The following is a 19583-nucleotide window of genomic DNA, read 5'->3' on the forward strand; positions in this document are numbered from 1 at the left end:
GGTCGCCCTGCCAGTGCGGCGAGGTGGAATAACCCGTACTGGGCTATGTAGGCGAACCGGAGACACCGAGCGCAAGGCTGGTGCCATGTAAGCCGGCCCAAGGAGACGCACTGGGGACCAGATGCGTAGAGCCGGCTTCATGGCATTTGGCTCGACGCTCAATCTAGCCCGGCCGATACGCGGAGCTGGAATATACCGCACCTGGCTATGCACCCGCACTGGGGACACCGCGCGCACCACTGCATAACACGGTGCCTGCCCGGTCTCTCTAGCCCCCCGGTAAGCATAGGGAGTTTGCGCAGGTCCCCTACCTGGCGTTGCCATACTCCCCGTAAGCCCCCCCCCCAATACATTTTTGGGGCTGATTCCCGGGCTTCCGTCCACGCCGTCGTGCTTGCTTCGCCAACCTCATTCTCCTGTAACCTTCCGCGCACTGCTCCATCGAATCCCAGGCGGGCTCCGGCACTCTCCCTGGGTCGACCGCCCACCTGTCTATCTCCTCCCAAGAAGTATAGTCCATACTGTACTCCTCTTTGGGCTGCTCCTGTTTCCTCTTCTCCTGCTGCACCTTTGGGCAGCTACACTCCCTGGTTTAGCCCAGGGTCCTCTCCCCGTCAAGGATTTCCTCCCATGTCCAGAAATCCTTAATACGCAGCTCCTCTTTGGGCTGCTCCTGCCTGTTGACACGCTGCTTGGTCCGTTTACGGTGGGTGATTCTGTCACAGTTTTCTAATGGTGAAGGAGAGTCGGACCAAACTGCAGCGCTTATATTGTGATCCATGTTTATTTACACAACGTAACACGAATCCAAAACACAAACTCTACAAAACAATAAACGTAGTGAAAACCGAAACAGCCTTAACTGGTGCAAACTAACACAGACTAAGGACATCAAGACACTCAGCACAATCACCCACAATACAACCAAAGAATATGGCTGCCTAAATAAGGCTCCCAATCAGAGACAACGATAAACACCTGACTCTGATTGAGAACCACTTCAGACAGCCATAGACTCTCCTAGAACACCCCACTAAGCTACAATCCCACTAAGCTACACACCACATACAAAAACCCATGTCACACCCTGGCCTGACCAAATACATAAAGAAAAACACAAAATACTTTGACCAGGGCGTGACACTCGTCCCGTGTGTTAATCATTGTGCAGATGATTACGGGTCTGGTCCCGTGTGTTAATCATTGTGCAGATGATTACGGGTCTCGTCCCGTGTGTTAATCATTGTGCAGATGATTACGGGTCTGGTCCCGTGTGTTAATCATTGTGCAGATGATTACGGGTCTGGTCCCGTGTGTTAATCATTGTGCAGATGATTACGGGTCTCGTCCCGTGTGTTAATCATTGTGCAGATGATTACGGGTCTGGTCCCGTGTGTTAATCATTGTGCAGATGATTACGGGTCTGGTCCCGTGTGTTAATGATTGCGCAGATGATTACGGGTCTGGTCCCGTGTGTTAATCATTGTGCAGATGATTACGGGTCTCGTCCCGTAGTGTTAATCATTTTACGCATGTGTTATTTATTCGAGGTATTCCTCACTCTTTTTTGGGGGTTTCAACCCTGTGTTTTGTATAGTGTTTGTTTGGTCTTCGTCCCCGTGCCTTTTCACGGCACGCCATAATTTGGGCTTAATAAAAAAAACGATTACACATTTCCTGAGCCTGTCTCCCGAATCATTCATACCAACGTGACACACACTCTCATGTACAATGTGCATGAAGCACAGAAGCAAACACACAGCAAAAAAAGAAGGGGCATTTACTACCCAGTTATGATTTTAAAAAATAGAAGTGAACATCCTGACCACAGCAGCTAAAAGCTAAACAAATATACAATCACATGTGATTCACTGTTCGCAGAATGTCAACCTGCAGTCATAAAAGGACATAGAATGGGAGGATGAGGAGGACTATACAATTGAATGGACAGAAGTATCACCTCATTTAGTATGATAAAATAGAGCTGAGATTAGAAGAGACTGTAGGCAGTAAGCAGGAGGCAAGGCTCTGGAGGAAGTGTCAGCTTGCCTGACCTTATTGAGGGGCTGTCAGGGAGATGAAGGATCACCCAGGTGGTATCTAGCCTACATTCAAGCAGCTGCTGGGGGTGTGTCTGGAGCCTACTCAAGCCATGCTACAGTATCCTGCTCTCTTTTTCAGTCACCCAAATGACCCATTTCCCCCCTCTCTCCCTCCCTCTTCTCTCAATTCAATTTAAGGGCTTTATTGGCATGGGAAACATATGTTTACATTGTCAAAGCAAGTGAAATAGATAATAAACTAAATGCTCCTCTCTCTCAATAAAATCAAAAACGAACATGGTTGCAATTGCAAATTTCATCCATTCACAGAGTTTAATAAAAATAAAAAATAAACCTTGAGTTCAGTCGCTTGAACTATTACTATACAATGAAAATACACAATACAATGTTGAATTTGCTATTATGAGGTTTAGTCTTTTGAGTACAACGATGTTTTAGTGTAGCATGAATTAAGCTATTATCAGGAGAACCAATTGACTTTGGTAATTTAGCAATTTCTTAACATTAAAAATGTACATTTGACATGGTCTCAAATCTGTACAAAATAAATAGCACAATTTTGCTCATTTACAGCTTGGCTCAAAAAAAGGGTTATGGTTGGTTCATAATTAAATGGCATACAAATTAATTTGAATAATCATGTACTCACCAGTGGAGGCTGCTAATAATGGCTGGAATGGAGTGAATGGAATGGTATCAAACCCATTGATACCCTATGTTTTTGATACCATTCCATTGACTCCAATCCAGTCATTATTATGACCCTTCCTCCCCTCAGCAGCCTCCACTGGTACTCATTAGTTACATAACAAAATATTATCCTTTTAAATAAAGCTTTTCAGATTCATAAGTACCTTCAAGAGCATGTTATAGTTAAATAAATAGAATGTTTTCCATTTTTACATGCACAACCAATCTGTTTGGGAAAGTATTTACACTAAACAGACACTACACTCCATATTTATTTTTCAAAAGGTGTATATGTCGACGCCTGGACAAATACACACTCACGTCCTCTCTTGTGAACACACTGTCTATTTACTATGAACACCATATCTTCTCTTTAGGGCTAGAACTATCAATGTGATCAAGCTGAACGCATTATAAAGAGGACATGGAGTTCAAAACCACATTCTGACATCTCAAAAATTCACATGATTTTTTTTAAGGGTTTTTCACTTTTATGGTCATACGATTAACTATGGAGTCATGCGTTATGAGAACTGGTAGGCTTGTAGTATTTGGTAAGAGTTTTTTTTTTTAAATCAGTGGCTCAATTACATTTCTTTAGGTGGACAAAGAAAGATGTGCTACTTCTGTGACAGTACTATACAAATATGCTACAAATAATCTCTAGAAAGGAGGAGAAAATAGAATCATCCCAGGGAATCTTCACGGTTGAGAAACTAGTTTCTCTCTCTTTGAGTCCATTGTCTGCAAATGATCCAGGAGTCACTGGAAGAGGTTGTTGCTTATGTCTTGTCCATAGCAGTGTGGAAACTCCTTGATGTGAGGCAGTTGAGGAAGTTGAGGAGCAGATTTTGTGGATGATCTGCTATATTACATAACATCATTTCTGTATGTGGTTCTTTCATGATGCAAAGTAAGAGTTCTGCATGGAATAGAGTCGGTCAATGGGTCCCACACGTGCTTGCATATTCACTTCCGAAGATGCCATGAAGCAGTCACTGAGGCTGGTTAAAGATGTGTCGCTGTCTATATCATGGAAAATTGAGTCATTACCTGTAAAGAAAAGAAAGAGAAAAATAAGTTGCAAGAATACATAAAAAATAAATACTAAACATGGCACATTGAATAAAAGCAAACTGCAACTTCCAATTGCACTGATAATACTGATGATGTACTGTATTTATGACTGTCTTGAAAATGAATAATTGTTCATCTTGAATCCCACTTTGAATTATTGTTATTACATACTAGAGTGTAATTCTGATAACTGTTTTGACAATAACTCTCTGAAGTCATTGTCCTGCCTTCCTGGGACAGTTACTATAGATCTGAGAGGAACATGTCAACAAAGAACTTAATATGCATCTCATCATTTCTTGTCCTATTATTTTCCTTGCGGGAATTGTTAACTTTATTGCACTCCAGATTTTAATGGCACTGTTACACAAGACGGGGACAGAGTGATGAAGAGGCATATCGTTTAATGTGTTGGCAATATCATCCTTCCCTCTATTTATCCCATAAAAATAGAGGGAGTGTGATGAGACTGGGACTTTGGGTGTTGCAATTGCAAGAAACAAAATGGTGGCTTAAAAAAATGATATCAAGTTGAAGAAGCTTCATCTTCATGGGGTTGGAGACATTGGTCAGAATTCTCTTCTACACGTTTCAACCCGTGTAAGTAAAGGGAAGAATAAAACAACAGATTCAAGATAGATTCAAATATTCGTTTTTTCTTGCTTGCAGCTGCATCCCTCTGATTGTCACATATTAATCTCATAAAATGGTTATTTTGCATCGTGGCACATTACTATACTCATCATGGTCACCATTGTTTTGATTATAATTTACCGCAAGCCCTTTGGATTTTCTAAAAGCTCTTCACATAGTGCGCAATGCAAACTGTCAGATAACATACCAGAGCATGTCACCAAACCCCATGCATAGAGAGAATATAGCGAGTGATTGTGGGGTGGGAGTAGGAGGGTAGTAGAAAACATGTTGGATTGATTTCAAAATGAACTTCAAAATAAACCAGTGGCCTGTTTGTGTCATCTCATGTGGGGGTGGGGGGGGGGGTGCTTGTACTTTGTGCGATATGCCTAAACCAGAGGTCTGTGGCCTGAACACATGTCCCACACTGGGGAGTGTGTGAGGTTGAGTAGAGGGGCAGGGGGACTGATGCTCACCATATGGGTTCATATGGTCTCCGGGCATCTGTGGGGGGTGAGGCCCTGCTGGAAGGGGTCCGTACTGTAGCCGTTCTGATCCATGGCAACCAGCTGCTGCTGGGGCGGGGCCAGTGGCGTGAAGGAGTTCATCATGCCCTCCATCCGATTGGACATCACCTCTGTAACACAGCCAAACACACAGAGAAAGAGTTTACATTAAGACTGTTGTGGAAGAGGCATTTAGCTGATACGCATTTTTCAGCTGGAAGGAAAGCCATCGACTCTAAATCTAATATAGAAACTAGACCAAAAGCACTGTCTCTATGGAAACCCTCCCTGCTCTGCTGTGGCCAATGGAGATTCTCCCAGCATTTCCTGATAGAAGGCTGCTCTTGACTCACTCAGAGGTGAGTGGGACACACACACAGCCCTTGTTGCTTCAAGACTGGAGCTCACCACCCTTTTTCTTGTTTAAGTTAACAGCACAGAGTGGATTTTGTTATCTTAAATACATACACTGCCTCCAGAAAGTATTCACACCCCTTGACTTATTCCACATTTTGTTATTACAGCCTGAATTCAAAATGGATTAAATAAAGAAACAAATCACCAATCTACACACAATACCCCATAATGACAAAGTGAAAACATGTTTGATCATTGCTAGACAACCATTTCCAGGTCTTGCCATAGATATTCAAGTAGTTTAAAGTCAAAACTGTAACTCGGACACTCAGGAACATTCATTGTCTACTTGGTAAGCAAATCCAGTATAGATTTGGCCTTGTGTTTTAGGTTATTGTCCTGCTGAAAGGCACTGTAAATCCTATCTCCTCCCATACTATCCTATCCACAGTATGCACTTTTGGGGATTTCAGGGCATGACAAAAGGTCCATAAATTAACACACCACGAGGTCAGTTTTACAAACTGGTCCATAAAATGAAAGCATTATTACATTAAGTTTATACTGAATCCGAAAATGATTCAATGATCTTCATGGATTTTCAGTACCAAGGCAATGTCGGTCTGTTCAGTAATACAATGTCAATGTAAGCCTTGGGATTTCCACAGAAAATAAATATAGAGCTCCTTTAACTTGTAAAACTGTAATTTCTCTAGTGCAACATCTCTTAAATCGTGAATCTTATGTCTACGGTATACCTGGTTTTGATTCTTCCTTCTCACTGTTATAATTCTTGTGTTTTCTTACCATATTTTGTGAGATGCTTCCTCCATAGTGGATGTATGCCTTTCCAATTAAGCTTTTGTCTATGACTGGAATGATATCATTACCACCATTTAACTTAATTAAAAATCCCAATCTAATATGCTTTGTAAACATTTTACAACTGCTTTAGGTATTTTGCCTGGCAGTGTGTTCCCATGGCATTATCTGCAATATTTCTTTATTTTCCTCTGTTTTTATTTGCTTTGAAGATTGTCTGTGAACACGTGTTGGTGTGGCTCTAACTTCCTGTGTGTATGACATCATTTTTTAACATTTTTATTTAAACTTTATTTAACTAGGCAAGTCAGTTAATAAGAACAAATTCTTATTTACAATGACAGCCTACCAGCAAACAGTGGGTTAACTGCCTTGTTTAGGGGCAGAACAACAGAGTTTTACCTTGTCAGGTCAAGGATTCAATCCAGCAACCTTTTGGTTACTGGCCCAACACTCTAACCACTAGGCTACCTTAGATGCAGTATCTGAACGGGGACACGAGAGTTGGACCTGGCTACAGCATGCAGACTACAGTACTCACACAGAACAGGTCATCTAATTTACAAGGATGCTTAACAGGGTTTGAGTTGTAAATCTCCCCACCCACACCACACACACAGTAGACACGGTCTCCCTTATACCACGCCTGACTGGGGCCACAGACGCTAGCTAGCCTCCTCCACCTCCGCACACCAGTGGACACTAGGGATAATATGAGGTGGGTCACACATGAGCAGAAGCCATTACGACCGTTCTACTCCAATGGTTCGCATGTTCCTCAATTAATGCCATGTTTTAGGGTGGTCACACAGAGCTGTGGTGTACAGTATGTGATTATCCTGCCTCTGTGCTTCTCATTGAAGTGTCATGCTACACGTTTAGTTGGCTGAAACATAATTTTCATTTCTGCTATGTGATAATCCCAGATCACCATTTAAACATCATGTCAAATGCAAAATAACTGTCTAAAATCATGGTAATAACAGCTGTTTTTAAACTACTGAAACCGCTATTAAAAATGATACTGGGACAGTGGGTGTTGCCCTATTTCAGGCTGAACTGAAGGCTGTGTACTGTACCTTGGCCAAGCCGTTGAGAATTCTGTTGTTCCTGTTGCTGCTGCTGTCTTCTTGCCAGCTTCTTCATCTGAAAGAAGGAGACAGAGTTTTAATGTACTCCCCAAACTAACATGTGCTCTTCTTAATTTGAAAATGATGCTCCTTGTTGCTCACCCCTGAGTGAACTACAGGAACACATATCTGACTGTACTTCATTATCAAAGGCTTTTGAAGATAATATCAAAAAAGGCAGTGGGTGGAGACATCTAATGGAAGACTGAGGTAGATTTGCAAGCATTGCACTTTAACTTTACAGAGTTGAAAGGAATGCAATGAAAAAGTTCAATTTATCGTTGATAGCTGTGGTGATTTGATAGCTGTTTTAGAGTAAGTAATGTTATGCCCTTTCCAGCCAATCCATGTGCACCATTGCTGTTGTTACTTTGTTCTCTTGATTAGTAACAAATAACATCATTATCTCAAATAACACTGCCTTTGGGGTGGTTATGCTCTCACCTTGGCTCTCTGGTTTTGAAACCACACCTGTACCACACGAACACTGAGACCTGTCTCAGCAGCCAGAGTCTCTCTCACCTTTAATAGTCAACACAAAAGCATTTTAACATCATACAAGAACACAAATTTAACTACAGATTGGAATCGTATGTGCTTTTCTATTTTTTTGTGGCATATTTCCAAGTGGGCGCCTTGCCTCTATTTTCTTTGATTTCAAATGTTGAATTAATGTGGCGGTCTTTTTGGACTGCTTGGTTACTGCCTCTTCAAAGCTCTGGACCGAGTGCAGTGAATGCTTTTAGGGCCTACGCTAAATGCAGTTCCTCTCTCTCAGAATGTCATTTGGCGCAGGGCGGGCGGGCTGCGTTACCCTCTACCTCAGTTAACACAGACCAGAGTGCTGCTTGCCACTTCAAAGCACAGCTCTGAGGTGCTGGAGATTTTTTGAATTTGAGAATTTGATTAGTAAAACTACTGTAGGCCTCATGGCATGCATCCAATTCTCCACATGCCAGTCTGTCCAGGGGGATATTCTAAAATATTAGTGTGGATTTGTATCGACCGTATACCACCAAAGCACGTCAAAGCAAGCTTAAAAGATTGATTTTGTTTCACAAAACCCAGGTTTCAGTTCACAATGTGTGTATAATGTAGCCATGCAGACATTTCAAGTAGCTTTTCCAACGTAGGCCATTCTTACAGGTCATTTTCTGTACATAAACTTGTTGCTCAGCTACTTTTGAGCTCAAACTGCAGCCAGCAGTGTTAGAGTGTTAGTTTTCAGCTCTGTTCAGTGTTCAGTAGGCAGACAGTGGTGTTGTATGTGTCTGTCTGTCTGTCTGTCTGTCTGTCTGTCTGTCTGTCTGTCTGTCTGTCTGTCTGTCTGTCTGTCTGTCTGTCTGTCTGTCTGGTGAGAGTAGAGCTGCTGTGGCAGAGATCAGGTCATGTGAAGGACAGGAAAGGGCCTCACCTTTCTGCAGGGTTTGGAGGACACCTCGAAGGAGGCTTTGAAAGCTCGTCTCTGCTGAGTGGTCAGAATGGTGCGTGGCCGCTTGGGCCTCCTGGGGTCTTTCCCATCATCTCCCTTCCCCTGGCCTCCCGTGCCTTTCTCCTGCTTGATATCCACATCGTCATCGTCACTTTTCTCTGCATAGATAGACAGACATTTTTCACCAATATCAGCATGGGTTTGAGCTGACAACATCCCTGACAGTCTACTGATAAATATATGGTCTGTTCTTTTCAATTCCAAGAGATTCAGACTCCACAACTGTATCCATAACGAATGGAGACACGTGGTTTTAATACATTTTTATCAATTTATTACAAAAACATTAGGCCACATGCACGATTAGACATTCAGAGGACTGAAAAGCATAATGAAAAATGCACATTTGTCATTAGATTTGACATTGTGTCATTGGTAATTCATTACAATGGTTGTTTTACACCAAATAAATCTTTGATAAGAATCCTACATAGCAGATCCACCCCAAGATGAAAAGGCATGGGAAATTAACTCAAGATATCAAAGGAAATGGGAAATATATATTTTATAACCACACAAACTTAAAATAAAAGGAAAATGCACATTGGGTCCCAACAGACAAAAAGACTGAAAGGACGCTATGCATAAAGAGACAAATTGCAAAAGTTACCAAAAGGTGGAAAGCTGATGTATATTTTATTGTCTATGGTAATTAAATGTGTCCATAAAGGGATCTTGATGTTTCTCTCTATTGGCACACATTAAGTGCTATCTTAACAAACTAGCTAAATTGCTTAATCATCAAAATAGTCTGCTAATCTAATAAGCAATATCAGTGTAATAGAAAGATAATCATAATTATAACACTAAACATAATGGCTTTGACTCCTGTGTTGAATAATGTATCCCCAATGCATTAGTAAAATAATACAAGGCCTGTGTGAGTGAGAGGCAGTGTTCTCAGAAGCAGCAGCAATGTCAATTCAAGCAACAAATGATGTGGGCTTCCAGTGATTGCTTAGAGATGCACACATCATGGTTCCGTTCTGTAAGCTGTCATCTGGTTCTGATCATCTCTACTGTAAATAGTGTGGTGTCGTAGGCCAAATGGTATTTCTCCCGTTGATTTCAACATTCTGTCTGCTGCATACGTCAAGGTTATACTCTGTTCATGTCAACTCTGGAATTTTGGAGACCCTCCATAAAATACCAGTGTGATACACTGGGAGAAAACGAAGCGCGGAAGTTAAACAAATATTCCTATAAGTTGACAAAAGTGTACACAGGCACAGACGGTTTGATACATTCTCTGCCTTTGTGTGTGTGTTTAAATGAGAGCCAGATGGGTCTGAACAGTAAGGCTTGGCGAGATGCCTCACTGTGTGGAGGCGAGGCGAGGATGCAAAGAACACAGAGTAGCAGATAAGAGGAGCTACGCTCGGCCCTCTGCAGAAAGACCCCAAATCCTCCCGTCAGTCAACATCATACACTGATTATATTCCTTCCAGCACAACAGCCCGCCCACACAAGAACCTAACAGACATTAATACAGATTGGCTTCTGCTCACTGCCCATAATATCCATTAGAATAAAATGAATCACAAAAGACTGGGTGTCTCAACCAGAATATGTTTTTGGGTTAGGATTTGGTCTTGGAAAGGATTTGGTCCTACCTGAGTCAGAATCGTCTGGGCTGACAGAACTGAGCAGGTCCTTCTCCTTCTCATAGTCACTCTTACACAGCAGCTGGCCCTCCTTCAGGACAAACTCATCCCCTTTCCTCAGCTGCCGGTCACACACACAGCAGGAGAAGCAGTTTAAGTGGTACACACACTCCAGAGCACGCATCACAAACTCTGTGGGGGCGATCTTCTCCAGGCATCCACTGCACTTGGTGGCAAACAATCTACGGAAGAAGATGAGAGAAAAGGTACCATTACTAATTGATGCATTGAAAATGTATGTAACATTAATATTATTATTTCATCACAGAGTCAAGGGGGTCTACTTAGTCTCCCTAGCTTGGCCTGTCACCATGGGCTTTTGATTAAGAGGGTTTAGGGGCAGGGGGCAGGAGGCTGTGGGCTGATCCTGTGGGCAGCCAGTACCAGTAAGTGATTCTTTTGACTAGAGCTCATGTGTTAAAGTGCCTAAGGTTGCCCCAGCCCCACGCCACACCAACAGCGCTCGGTCATGGGCACCCAAATGCCTCTTAGCCTCAGACAGCTGGCCAACACGGGGATCAGTCAGTTATAATGCTCAATTAGAATCCACACATTAAAACCCTACACATGTCTTTTCACTTGTTTATCGTAATCACTGTTTCTCTGTCGGATTAGCATCTGATATATTTGGCCCTATGTAACTGTTGCAATAGATTGTCAGCATGGTCCGTTTGATTAATGCCTAGAAGTGGAACATGCCCACTGTGTCCCCTCCCCATTCTATTCTACACCCACTATATCTGTTTATTCTTCTCCTCCTACATATCAGACCTCATCTAAGGTTACACCTTAGGCCATCCTAAACCAGCCTCTATGGTACATTGCAACATTACCAGTACCCAAACAACACCTCCATCTTCCTTTCTGTCCTTTCATGAAGATGTAAAACTGTTTGTATTGTTTTATTGGTTGCTGGGAGAGTTTTTAATTCATTTGTTGTCATTCAGAAGGAGCCCCATTAGCTGGAGCAAGGAACAGAGAGTGTGGTTGATCTTGGCCAGCCTTGAAGCTGGATTTACTAGCGTGCTCTTTGTTTGCGTTGGGTTGGAGGACAGCTGGCAGCCGCCTATCTATTTCTGGTGAACATCTATTTCATTGTGCAAGGGAGAGAGCACAGCAATTGACATAATCTGCTCCTGAAACAGGACAGGGATGAGCGATAGTGATGAATATGTGTAAATATGAGGGGAGAGTAACCCAGGGAAGGTTTTGTCATGCTAATGTTATTGTAGATGCTGATTTAAAACTGCTAGGGAGTTTGTCTGCCACACAGTTCAGTAGAGCAGCTGTTTGCATGGTTGAAACAAGATAGTACATGTTTGGTTGCTGTCTCTTGTGTCAACATCTCATATTAGGTCCATCTTTGAGCTGCCATTTACTACAGATCAGATTGTACTACAAATCAGACTGTACTACAGATCAGACTGTACTACAAATCAGACTGTACTACAAATCAGACTGTACTACAGATCAGACTGGTTCTACTCCAGTGGATGGGTCCTTTTATAAGCTATCCAATAGTATTATCACACAATTGATCATTGACATTGATAATAGAGCAACTATGACATTTTCTGAATGATTATAACCTCCAAATAAAATGTTTAATACAAAATATTCCATTATTATCCAAAGAGGCGAACACATTTGACCTGAGTGTGAAAACTAGCCTCCGACCTTAATTTTCCCACACTGTGCTCCAACCAACTAGGCTATTGGAACTTTTCTCACTATAATGGAAAAACAACATATATCAGATATCAGAATTAGCACACGTAGGGTTGATGAAATCCTTTAATCTGTCATTTATTACAATACGTTAAGAAGATTATTATTCAACTATGGAAAAACCTTGAGGATAATCCCTTAAAAAAAGTACTTTTTGCAAACACGCTGACTTCTTGTGAAAACAACCTGCTGACCTACATCACGCACATCTGTTCAACAATGAAATTACTGTGATCACAACAAAATATACTATTCATACAACCTTAATGATCACCTAATATGAATAGTCATACATTGCGTATCAAAAGATTATTATTGCAGGGACATAAAACATCCAAAAGTCTACCACAATAATATACGCGTAAAACAAAAAGAGATCAGTAACACTGATAGCCCTCGTGGATCAACCATGCAGTTGCTTGGAATATTGGCTATCCCTGTTTACACAAATCCACATTTTCACCTGCTTTTTCAAAGATAGATCAATAATCATTCATAGCTTTAGAAAGAAGGACTGTCGAAATGTTGCATGCTGGGATTGAGGGACATTGGGGGAGGAATGTGTGGAGACCAGCCCAGAGGTCCAGCTCTAATGTTTAGCTAATGATTGGCGTCTTAGTCTGAGAGTATAAAGGCAGAGGAAATGACTTGTTAGTATGGTTTGATATGTCCCGGATTGCACATTCACCTTCAACCGCTCTCTCAAATCTTCTCACCCAGATGAAAACATTCTTATTCAGACCCTTCTTTCTTTCTCTTTCTTTTGCTCTCTGATTTTAATCTTGTAAGCCATTATTTTTCTATTTCCCCTCTCTGTCACTTTGCATTATTTTTGGTGCTGTAATTCCTATTTGTCCCTTCTGGAATCTTCCTGTCCCGCTTTGTCCTCTGATCTAATCCGGACTTCTAGCCTGTTGTTGGCCCCTGTTCCCCATTCTCAGTGGGGTTCAGATGGAATATCCATGCATGACGCCCCTTCTATGGCAACCACACCTCCACAGGAAGGCAACGGCGACTTTTCGGATGGGCAGAGAGGGCCTTTCAGAAGCTGGCAGCAGAAGTAAATCCTTCTCTAAGGAACAAGGGGAATTAGCAGGGAGCACTGGACTAGGGATTTAACCCTACCTCTCTCCTTTGAAAGGCCTAGTCACTCCGACTCCCGTGGCTAGCCACAATCAAACAGAAAGGGGGTGGAGGGACACGGTGCAGAGAAGAGAACACAGCTCCCTGAATGACACAAGCACTGGATTGTGGAGGACCCTAATCCCGCTTTAATACCTTTCCAAGTTCAGCTCCTAAAGAATGCTCTTTAAAACAACACCAGTGTGTGAGCAGTGAAGGCCGACCAGGGGGAGGCACGCCATTCAACCTCCCTAACATTACCTGATTAGCAGATAGAGGTCCAGGCGGTGGGGAGAACAAGCCCACGGGAGACAAGGGAAAGACGTGGATTATGATGATTACGCTGATCCATAAAAATACTATAATAAACACCTCAACTTGTTGTGCTGACTCCACACATAAGATGAACAGGGTCTGCAGTTTGTAGTGTAGGCTCGGCCTAATGGGGCAAGAGGGAAGAGATGCAAGAGTTGTTGGGCCAGCATTGTTAGATTATTACTTTCATCCAAACGTATAAATATAATTATGAATCATAAGACAAAAAAATGACCAACTGACTCAATCAAATCTATCTGCCAAAGATCAATCAGTTTCTTCTGCTGCCAATATTAACCCCTCTGGAAGATGAGGTAGGAAGTTTGTTGTGTAGTCAGCCGCTGTCCTGTATGTTTGCTGAGGACAGAGAGAGCAGGTGTCCTGTATGTTTACTGAGGACAGAGATAGAGCAGGTGTCCTGTACGTTTACTGAGGACAGAGAGAGCAGGTGTGCTGTAGGTTTACTGAGGACAGAGATAGAGCAGGTGTCCTATATGTTTACTGAGGACAGAGATAGAGCAGGTGTCCTGTATGTTTACTGAGGACAGAGATAGAGCAGGTGTCCTGTACGTTTACTGAGGACAGAGAGAGCAAGTGTCCTGTACGTTTACTGAGGACAGAAATAGAGCAGGTGTCCTGTATGTTTACTGAGGACAGAGATAGAGCAGGTGTCCTGTACGTTTACTGAGGACAGATATAGAGCAGGTGTCCTGTATGTTTACTGAGGACAGAGATAGAGCAGGTGTCCTGTATGTTTACTGAAGACAGAGATAGAGCAGGGACCAAAAAAAGGACCACCAGCAGGATCGTCTGTCCCTCCTTTAATTTGCAGTCAGGATCTGTGTTTCTCTCCTGCCACACCTGAGCGCACAGATTAGCCCATAAGACCCTCCTGTGTGGATCAATGATCACGATTCCAGCAGCAAAGTGTCAACATTTACCCAGGCCTTCTCAGCATTGGACCTCATCACTAGAAGAAGACATACTCTCAGCAGATACCTTTAAGAGGGCTCCCAGGGGAATCATTATCTCCTTCCAATCCTTTGTCCACACAATTCCTCCTTCCATCCGTACGTCTCTCACCATCTCTCTCTCTTCCCTCACTCTCTCCCTCTCTCTCTGTCATGTATACATTCTATCAGTTGAGATTCACACTCAAGAACCCAGACTCTCACCTCGTTAGAGCAATGCCCTACTACAGCATAGTTGTATTCGATATGGTGCAGCTATGAACCCTCAAAGCACCTCTTCAGATGGAGAAGACCAAACTTTTTGACAAGCTTTGTCAGATAAAGATATTTCAAAAAAATATCCCTGCATGGTCAAAGGCTAAGCTCAGTGCAGCTGAGAGGCCTCGGCCTTGGGAGTCGTGGGGTTTTCACCTCCCTGTTCCTCTTCTTTCTTTCTCCTGCTAAAGCCCGCTGGAGAAGTATGATCTTTCCCTTTGAACTGATTACAGGCAATTTAAAGTGTGACAACATCTTAAGCTTTCACCACATGTTGCCAATGATTTCCCACTAAAGACATTATTTTCAATGCTTCTACCGCAGTGATAAGGATCAGGGTGAGTGGGTGAGATAAAAGGGAAGGCCAGAGGAGAGAGAGAGGAATGGAGGAGTTTGTGGTTTTATAATCAAGGTACATTTAGCAACACATGTTCCCATCTCACCTACTCCCCTTTTGCTATTGAACAACCAGAGAAATAGCGTAACAATTTTGTGAAGAATAGCCCAGGCTATTATGTCACCGCATCCCCTTCAAAAGAAAGAGAGGATCAGGATTAACCCACGAAACAGCTGTAAACTATCACTTTGAAGATCCTCCTGGTTTCACTAGGAAGCGGGTGGGCCTGTGAGGCTAGCCATGTCAATCAGCCAGACGTGAGAGATGAGGTGCATGGGCCAGGGTCACAGCCACAGGAAGGCCTCCGGACACTGATTGCAGACTGACGACCTGTGGAGTGATTGGTCAACACTGCATGGCTGGAAGTTCATTGATTTATTTACAGGCTACATCTCTGGCTTGACCTTTCTCCTCAACTATCCATCTCCACTGCAGCCCAACAAGAGCCCAAGCTGCCTGTGTCCTGGAGACCAAGGAGATGGGTGGATGGAGAGAAGGTTGAGAAGGGGGAGACCAGAGGCCAAAGTTACTGATAAACAGCAGCTCTATAACAATTCCAATAACAGCAGCTCCCATGGTAACTCTGTTGCAATGAAGACTGGAGTGTAACATGCTGACCAGAACACACGCACGGGTGCGTCCGCGTTGATCAACCAATTATATTAATTTGGGACAGGTTGAAAAAAAAAACATTTATGGCAATTTAGCTAGCTAAGTATGGTTGCTATTTTGCTACTATTTTCATTTCTAGTAATCTCTCCTCCTTCAGGTTTCTTCTTCTTCTAACTTTATATGACGGTTGGCAACAAACTTTAAGGTGCATTACCACCACCAACTGGACTGGAGCGTGGACCTCAGTTCATCTTTCAATCACCCACGTGGGTACATGCTCCTAAAAACCAATGAGTAGATGGGAGAGGCAGGACTTGCAGTGCGTCGCGCGTCACAAATACAACCAAGTTCTATTTTAGTGCCTAGCTACGCAGACGCTCGTTGACACGCTCAAGCAGTGTGAGTGCAATGATTCAATAAACATGTATGTGTACATTTCTTTTGCAATGCTCACACACGCGACGCGAGCAGTGTGGTCAGATTTACTGGTTGTGGATGTATTTTCATGCAATGATGAATAAAGGCGATCCTTTTCAACTTTATTTCACCTTGTAGAAAATGACTTCATGTAAAATTGTGCTGGTTACTACATACAGCGGCTTCTATGTTAGATCACAGAGGCACATGCTCTAAATATAGCAGCCTGAACTACAACCCTACTTTGTCTAATTGCTTACATTGATAACCACAGTTGCAAAACACACATAGAGGGGGACTTGACATGGGAGAGTATGGACTGTCATTATAACCAAATCAACACAAAACTTGTTCATTTACTCTCAATCCAATTTCAAATCTAGAGCACACAATTGTAGTCTAGAGCAGCATTACTTTTAATAATCCTAAAGGATATGGCTCAATAGCAGTAAGGTCTCAGCAAGTATCTTAGGTTGGTGTAAATAGATATGTGTAGAAAGTAATGAAGCCAAATAAGAAATGCCATCCTTCTAGTCCCCAGGGCCAGCTCCAGTCAGCTCTAAAAGCTGCTTAATCACCTCCCTCCCCACCCTTAATACATTAGCATAGTAATGGGCTTTAAATTGAGCCTCTGTTTTTTAATTAAACTCCCAGCAGGTAAAAGTAAAACGCATTAGAGGAAAATGTGCACACCACTAATGGCCCAAAGGGGCCTTTTCCATCACAACAACGGGTGGCAGGTAGCCTAGCGGTTAAGAGGGTTGGGCCAGTAACCGAAAGGTTGCTGGTTTGAATCCCTGAGCCGACTAGGTGAAAAATCTGAGCAAGGCACTTAACCCGAAATGCTCCTGAAAGTATCTGGTTAAGAGCATCTGCTGAATGTAACAACTCTCTCACAAGACAGGCATTTACCTTGTTGAAGCAAGCTACATGATAACTCATATGCACCTGCCCCAAAATTCCAATTTTGCGATATCACTATGTTTAAAACATTATACAGTATAATGAGCCACAGTCTGGGATGAGGTGGTGTTACCCCCACTGCCAGTCTGGCTCAAATTAACACAGTATTTCTATGACAACATGATTTCCTATGTACTGGAATACGGAGAGATTTCTTCAGACAAGCCTCTGGCCACACAGACTGCCAGCTAGTCATGTTAGTTTGGGCAATATCACTGTATTACACAACTATACACAACAGTCCTCTGCTTTTAGTCAGTTGTGTCATGTCGTCTTTGGTATCAATATTAAATGTCTTCACATCGCTTTATATGGCAAAATGTATCAACTTCTATACCTGCTGTTTGTTTCCTTAAAATTGCAATTTGTTTGTGGAGGTGTACTCTACTATAGCATGTTGGCCTTCCAGGATCCCCAGACACTGTAAACCCTGTGGGCACCACCTGGCCGTCAACTGTGGGTGAATAAAAGGACATGGGAGAGCCTCATCACACCTATAGGAAAAGGTCAGACAGTTAATCAACCAGGGCCCTGACATGTCACTGCTGCCTATCATAATGCTATGTCTATCATTTACAAGACATTCTGCAGCACCAAACATCAGAAAACAGAGCCAAGAACAACACCCACATTCCTCCAAGCATTGATCAACCTGTTGGCTACTTAAGTCTGACATATGGAGTCCCATGGTGTTGTTGTTGAGTTGTTATCACCATCTTTCCCGTGAGTTTATAACAGAAGTTTATAACAGAAGCAAATTAACACCATACCTCTATCTTTTTCACTCTGTAGCAAAGAGAGCGAGCGGGATAACGTTCTATGCTAGGGAAAGAATTGCACTTCTACACGTTTGGGATCTTTATTTGACATATATTTTCACAGCAAACTAATTCTGCAGCAACAGGATTTGAACATTTAGTCCATAATGTTGCTTGATCGGTGGTTAGGGTATTAGCTGGACAAAAGTAGGTTACATGAAAAGTGCAATACTGTTAATACAACCATGTGTTATTGTTGGTTTTCAGTGAATGTATGCAAATCACAAAGCTCATCTGCACTTCCTGCGCTGCAGGAAAATTCTTAGCAACAAGAGTGATCAAATTAAGATCTCACATCTGTAGCACACAGTGAGAGAAAAGCTAGTGTTGAAATGTGAAAGGACAGTGAAATGGCTGGCCAGCAGAAGAGGCTGAGTACACAACTAAGCCGATGAGCAGGCAGCCAGGTACACAAGTGCTGTTTGGACAGCTGTAGTTTCTGAAGGTGGATGCTCAATGCAACATCACATTCAAGCCTTTCATCCACACATACAGTGTCATCACTCACTCTGAGTAATAGAGTGGGTGACAAAAAAACACCACTCAAATCCGCTACTCTTATGGTACATAGAGTATTGCATCTACATTGCATCTACACGATACATAGAGTTTGCATCTACATGTACATTTGCTAATTAATAGCATAATATTCAAGGTAATCACCCAACAGTCTAAAGCAGGTAACTGGCGGCCCTGGGAAGACCGACTGAGTTCCAATTTTGTATTTATTTCCCCAGTCGGTCTCAACTTACTGTTTCAACTTACTTTGTTTGTTGTGGCCCCCACCCCCATAAAAGTTGTCAATCCCTGGTCAAAAGGTTTAGGCCCATTATGTAATTGTAACTGTCTCTAAACTGGACCTTTATCTTGGATTCAAAACAGCTGAACTTACTCCTCTACAAATGAGGCAGAAGGCTGTGAATTACCAGACTGGTATTAAGAGTGCTCTGCTTCCTCTCACTCCAAACCAGTCAGTCTAGCTGAAAGTAACTGAAACTGTTTGTATGGCCCATCTCACCTGCCGCCCTGCTGGAGATTTGACATCTTAACAGCACATGCTCTGCAAATGAGAGCTGCCGAGAACAGAGGGAGGGCTGGGGATAGCTCCCATTTAAAGCCACTGTAAATTCCTCTGCACCCATTTGATATTTTTAATAACTCTATTGAGGGCCTCTCTCTGTCTGTCCCTTCCAAGCTAATCTAGGTGAGGTGTAGCAGACCCCCCATTAAGGGCTTGGCCCACTCAATGAGGCATCCTGGGTGATTGCTTCTTTTGAGAGAGGGAGCTGGTGATGGCTAGCTACAGTTGGATACATAGTTCTAAGATGTTTTGGAGTATACTGCTGCCTATAACTGCCTACAGATACAGTCGGCTCTTATGACAGTGGACCTGAGTCCTGCTGTACTTAGGGCAGCAAGTCAGGGCAGAGGAGGCTCTGGGCCTGTGTGCTCATTACCACCCGCTGCATCTGAGAGCTGACATCATCCTTCAAAAGTACAGTTCATAAAATAAACCAAGAGTAATGGCTAAAGTTCCAGTTCTTTTTC

The 19583-nt window shown here is 42.7% G+C and overlaps 1 protein-coding gene across 1 annotated transcript in view; it reads right to left on the minus strand.

Moving 5' to 3' along the window:
• Positions 1–2343: 2343 nt before the first annotated feature.
• lmx1bb (LIM homeobox transcription factor 1, beta b) overlaps positions 2344–19583 on the minus strand; it is a 62657-nt gene continuing 45417 nt past the window's right edge. The window contains 7 exon segments of the mRNA XM_035785507.2: positions 2344–3806; positions 4943–4981; positions 4984–5103; positions 7231–7297; positions 7726–7803; positions 8696–8871; positions 10387–10619. Of these exon segments, the coding sequence (XP_035641400.2) occupies positions 3655–3806; positions 4943–4981; positions 4984–5103; positions 7231–7297; positions 7726–7803; positions 8696–8871; positions 10387–10619 (865 nt within the window). The 3' untranslated portion in view covers positions 2344–3654.

The sequence above is a fragment of the Oncorhynchus keta genome, chromosome 14 (assembly GCF_023373465.1).
Source record: "Oncorhynchus keta strain PuntledgeMale-10-30-2019 chromosome 14, Oket_V2, whole genome shotgun sequence".
Classification (NCBI taxonomy): Eukaryota; Metazoa; Chordata; class Actinopteri; order Salmoniformes; family Salmonidae; genus Oncorhynchus; species Oncorhynchus keta.